This window comes from Pteropus vampyrus, unplaced genomic scaffold (genome assembly GCF_000151845.1).
Source record: "Pteropus vampyrus isolate Shadow unplaced genomic scaffold, Pvam_2.0 Scaffold48, whole genome shotgun sequence".
Lineage (NCBI taxonomy): Eukaryota > Metazoa > Chordata > Mammalia > Chiroptera > Pteropodidae > Pteropus > Pteropus vampyrus.
Genome location: NW_011888829.1, coordinates 5,759,422 through 5,764,920, shown reverse-complemented (window position 1 = coordinate 5,764,920; position 5,499 = coordinate 5,759,422). Strand labels below are relative to the sequence as shown.

Sequence of the window (5,499 nt, the reverse complement as noted above, 5' to 3'; positions counted from 1 at the left end):
TTATCTTGGCTGCTTATCTTGCCATTAACTTTCTCTGCTCGGATTTATTTTTTTTTTAATTGCACAGTTTGGTACTGGCCAGTTGCTACACACAGTGAAATTATATATTTCTATAAAAAGAGTTTTTTAACTTTCCGGCCGGAATTTGTCCATAATGCCTTTGATGGAGTTTGTATAGTAGTCCTCCCTTATCTGTGGTTTTGCTTGTCACTGTTTTAGTGACCCATGCAGTCACCTGCCGTCCTAAAATATTGAATTGAACATTCCAGAAATAAACAATTCATAAGTTTTAAATTATGCACTATTCTGAGTAACACGATGAAATCTTAGGCCACCCAGGATGTGAATCGCCCCTTCGCCCCGTGTATCTGCACTGTATATCCTACCCTCCAGTCAGTCACTTAGTAGCTGTTTTAGTTGTCAGATCGACTGTTGTGGTATTGCAGTGCTTGTGTTAAAGTAACCCCTATTTTACTTAATAATGGCCCCCAAATACAAGAGTAGTGCAAGGTGCTGGCAGTTCGAATACGCCAAAGAGAAGCCATAAAGTTCTTCCTTTAAGTGAAAAGGTATATATGTATAGGAAAACACAGTGTATACAGGGCTCAATACTATCCATGGCTTTGAGCATCCACTGAGGGTCTTGGAATGTATCTTCCACTGATAATGGGGGGACCACTGTCTCACTTTGAAACTCAGACCACGAGTCTAACTTCTTCAGGGTCTGATTTTTGCTTCTTTTCATAAATACGTAGATAGCTCTCTATGCCACAGTTAGTGTCACACAACAAAGGAATCCAGGGGCTCAAGAGCCCTAAAATGCTTTGAGATATTCGAACAGTGTTACTTATAATTGCTTTCATCTAGCCTGCCAAGTAAAAACATTGTGAAGGCAGCGATCTCACTAGCAAGCAAACAACGTAAATCATGTTAACATTAGGGGGCGGCGTGCAGCGCCATATCCAGCTTCCTGCAGAGCGAGTTAGTGCTCGTCTTGGATGATGCCAAGGCTGGTGATAATTTTAAACTACATCACTACACTCCCTTCCTCCTTACATGTTCCTTTAAACAAAATTCATTTTCTGTGTTTGCTGTGATATTTTAATTTACCGAATTCTGGTTTCAGAGGGGATTAGCTTATAAGTCTTGACTGTCTCTCTGGGCCCTTCTTTCAGTTTGGCAGGAGCCTGAGAATAGATGCAGCATTGAAAGCGCGTAACTGTAGACACTGCTACAGCCAGACGTTGACTCCCTACCCTCTAAAGTGGACGCCTCCTGACATTTATCCCGCATCCCATGAGCCCTAAGTCCAGGGAGCCCTTCTCCCAAAGGACACTGCATCCTCTGATAGGGAGAAGAATTTTCAGATAGAAAAGCAAAAAAATAGTGATAAATGGAAATTGAACTTCAAGAAGATGGAATTATCTCTTAAGTTCCTTGTTGCTATAATTAAGCTTAAGATTCTTAACCTGGACAAATCACATGCTAATGAATAATAATTATTTGTGTTTATTGTTTGTGTTGATATTGAGTGAGTTTTATATGCTATTGGTCTAAGTGTCTTATCTACATTAACTCATTCAATGCTCCCAACGGCCCATGCTGTAGGTACTAATATCTCTATTTTCCAGAAAAAGAAACTGAGGCAGACAGAATTCAAGTAATTATTCTTGGGCACATAGTAAGTAGTGGAGACAGGACTCAAGGCCAGCCTTTAAAGATATGGAGAACTTTCTAATGAAATTGCCAAATTATTGTTGGTGATCTTTGAAAAATTGTGGGGAACAGGATATACAGCAGAAGTCTAGACTTAAGCAAATGTAGGTCAAATTTTTGCTGTTTAGTATTTTCCTGAAGACAACGTCCAAGTGTTATTATATATTTCATCAATTACTTGGGAGACATATAGATCTTCTTGGGACTTTTAGTTGACTGTAGGCTGTATATGAATTAAAACAGAAAACGGCACACTACCATTCCCCCTGTCCCCCAGAAGACTTTAGGTTTGCATGTAAGCAGCGTGGGATCCAGACGAGGAATTGACAGTCCTCTCTAGACAAGCGGGCCACTCTGCAGTATTTATTATATTTTGTTCTGCATCTCACATTTCAGGGGAGATATAGAACCATTGGAATATTTTGGGGGGGGGAACTATGAGAATTGTAAAAAATGATTCAATCCAATTATTTGTAGAACAGTTTAAAAACTGGGGACATTTAGCCTGGAAAAGGGAAGACTTCAAGGAAGCCAGAGAAGATATCTTCAATACCTGAAGTGCTGATACATGTGAGAATAACTGCAAAGTCAGAATCAGGGCCCAGTGATTAGAAATTGATGGTGACAAACATGGCTTGATGTGAGATGGTCGATCTTTCAAAGGTAGACTAGCCTGCCTCAAAAGATACTGAGTTTCCTTTCACAAACATTTGTGTGGGTATGCAACCAGAAGCTGAACAGCCGCTTGAAGACATACAGATTACACAGGCAGAGACCATGTGGTTGGGCAGATGACTGTTGGGGTCACTTCCAGCTCTGAAATTCTGTTTCTATCATTCTGTGAATTGATTCAAGACAATCCTCTGGGCTTCTATGTTTAATCAAGTACAGAAATAGCTTCTCATGTCTTGGACGTTTAATGCTGCCAATACGAACATTAGCCAAATTGGTAAAAACAACATGATGAGCAATAAAATAACATGTCATTACAAAAAAATCTGTAGGCATTTAGTGAAATGATTGGTGTTTTGTCCTCACCTCTTTTTTCAGTGCTGTCTCCTGCTCAGGATAGCCACGTGAGCATGGATCTCACCCCCGTGTCAGAGCAGATCATGCAGACCCTGAGCGAACTTGCCAGATCTTTTCAGGACATGGCCGACCGCTGCTTGCTGGTCCTACATCTGGAAGTCAGGTATGACACAGCAATGCACAAGACTTTGCGACTGGAAGACACTATGGGTCATACATCACTTCCATATTTCTGGGGAGTATCACCGTAATTTTTGGTTCTTATAAGTGATGTCCTTTTTTTTTTTTTAACACTCAAAGTAATTTTTAGTGTTATTCAGCCACTATTAAATTTTGTGAGCACAAGTTATATTGTGAATATGATGGTTCAGAGTTTGCAAGGCCGGTGATATCAGAATAACCTGGATTTGAATGTCCATACCAGCCAGCCAGTCGATCTTAAGACAGTAAATTAACTTTACTAACCCTCAGTTTTCTCATCTTAAAAATGGAAACAATAATACCTAACCTATCGAGATTTTATAAATGAAATAATAAATAGCATTTCGATTGTAGTAACTTTGTCGCTGATGTTTTTACTGAGATACTCTGCTAATCAAGAAGGTAGTATACAGGTGCAAGGACCATGCTCCCTTCCTTCAAGAATTTAAGACCCAACTGAAGAGATTCAGTTAAAATAAGAATTAAAAAAAATAGTCTCAAAGTTGCTATGCTTCTGGACTCTTCTTTCTTCTGCTACGGTGTAGCGTATTCTGATTAGCCTTGGTAACCTCCAGTCTTACACATTTGGAGAGGGTAGGAAGAAAGGACTCGGAAGTCTTCAACTGTTCTTTCGTTTATTCAATAAATATTTATCGAGTGCCTTCTTTGTGCCAGGCAGTGATCCGAAAGTTGGGATATAGCAGTTAAGAAACACACTCAGCGTCCGTGCTCTCATGGAACTACATTCTAATGGGGGGAAACAGCCGATGAACAAACAAAAAAGATAATTTCAAATAAGTGTGGTTAAAACAATAAAATAGCATAATGGAATCGAGCAGTGCGGTGCAATCGAAGTATAAAGTGAGCCACACGTGAACCGGATAGATAATTTAAATTTCTAATAGTCACATTTGAAAAAATGGAAGGAAACACATAATTGTAGCATTTTATTTAACCCAGAATATCGAAAATATTATTTCAACATGTACTTAACATAAAAATTATTAGAGATATTTTGTATTTTTTTTTTTGTACTAAAAATCTGCTGTTTTACATTTGTAGCACATTGACATTTGGCCGAGTCACGTTTCAAGTGCTCGATAGCCACATGGGACTGGTGCTGTCACACTGGACAGTGCAGAGAGTGGCTGGGGTTGACTAGAAAGGGGGGATTTTTTTGTTGTTGTTTATTTGCTTTTTGTTTTTTAGATAGATAGAGAAAATGTGACAAGATGATACAAAGGAGCCATCTGCACAAAGACCTAAGGGAAAAAAGTTTCAGACTATTCTGAGGTAGAATCACTCACAAGGTCCTAGGACAAAATCAAGCTTGCAGTTTCGAGGAACATAGAGGAGTCCAGTGTGGTGAGGAGGAGGGGAAGACAGGTAAAGGAGGAGGCTGGAGCCCGATCATGTGGGGTCACGGAGCCCGACACGTTATAGGGTCTTACAGAACAAGTGAATAGTTTGGATTTTATTTCAGGTGCATCAAGAAGCCATAGGAGCCTTTTAAGTGGGGAGAGAGATTCATTTATTCATCATTCATTCACTCACATTTTTAAAAGATCACTTTGGCTGTCAATGGAAAAGGAATTGCAGGGAGAAATAGGAATGGAAGCAGAGTGACCCGTCGAAAGCAGTTATGAGCACCCAGAGGTGGAAGTGTGGGAAGTGTTGGACTTTAGACGGATTCTGAAAGTAGAGCTGATAAAATTCGTCGATTGGTCAGATTGGGCGCAGGGGCTGGAAGCAGTGAGAGGAAGAAAGGACTCAAGGAAAACTACCAGCTCTGGGGCCAGAGCAACTATGTGGCCGCCAGGGCCGTTAACCAAGGTGAGAACGTGAGGGAGGACGAAGATTGGGATCGGGGAGAAGATCAAGAATTCCATTTTGGAGACATTCAGGTGCGGCGCTTATTAGACATCTGGTTAGCAATGTCAAATAGGTTGCTAGATGTAGACTTTTGAAACTTTAGGATCAGAAGCCTCAGGATTGGAAAGTGTATAGTAACACATTTTCTTCTGTGCGACCATGAGACATTATCAAAGTTGATAGAGTATTTTCTTTTGGAGTCTTTACTATATTTAGACTTTAAAAATGTAAATAAGATTTTGGTTCATATGTTCGAACTCCAGTTGGAACCTGGATATCTTTCGGGTGTGCCCAGGCACAGCCTAATTGATAATGCATTGTCAATGTCACTTTTTTTATGCCACTTTTTCATCCTTCATTGTCTTGTTCAGTGAGTTACTTCTTTATTGCTTATGAGCACCTGTGAGTGGAGCAAGTACTACAGATTTAGAATCTATTTTACTCAGCATTATTTCTCATCTTATTTTTACATTCAGCTGTTCAGAATAAGGCTTTTCCTCTATATTTTCCGATTTGTTTAATAATAATTTTTAGACTTGTTTTCTATTTATTTACAAGCTGACAGTAATATAAATCAGGTGTTTTCTACAAATAGATGAATGCAATAGACATGAAAGAAGAAAAACCACCCAGGAACATTCTGATGCCTCTGTTACCTGGGCTGCACAGGCAAACAAGGGA

At 39.6% G+C, this 5,499-nt stretch overlaps 1 protein-coding gene across 1 annotated transcript in view; it reads left to right on the top strand.

Annotated features, from left to right (window-relative positions):
- EXOC4 (exocyst complex component 4) overlaps positions 1 to 5,499 on the top strand; it is a 675,009-nt gene that overhangs the window by 612,150 nt on the left and 57,360 nt on the right. Inside the window, exon 15 of the mRNA XM_011359538.2 lies at positions 2,767 to 2,908. Coding sequence (XP_011357840.1) covers positions 2,767 to 2,908 — 142 coding nt within the window. The remainder of the gene's footprint in view (positions 1 to 2,766; positions 2,909 to 5,499) is intronic.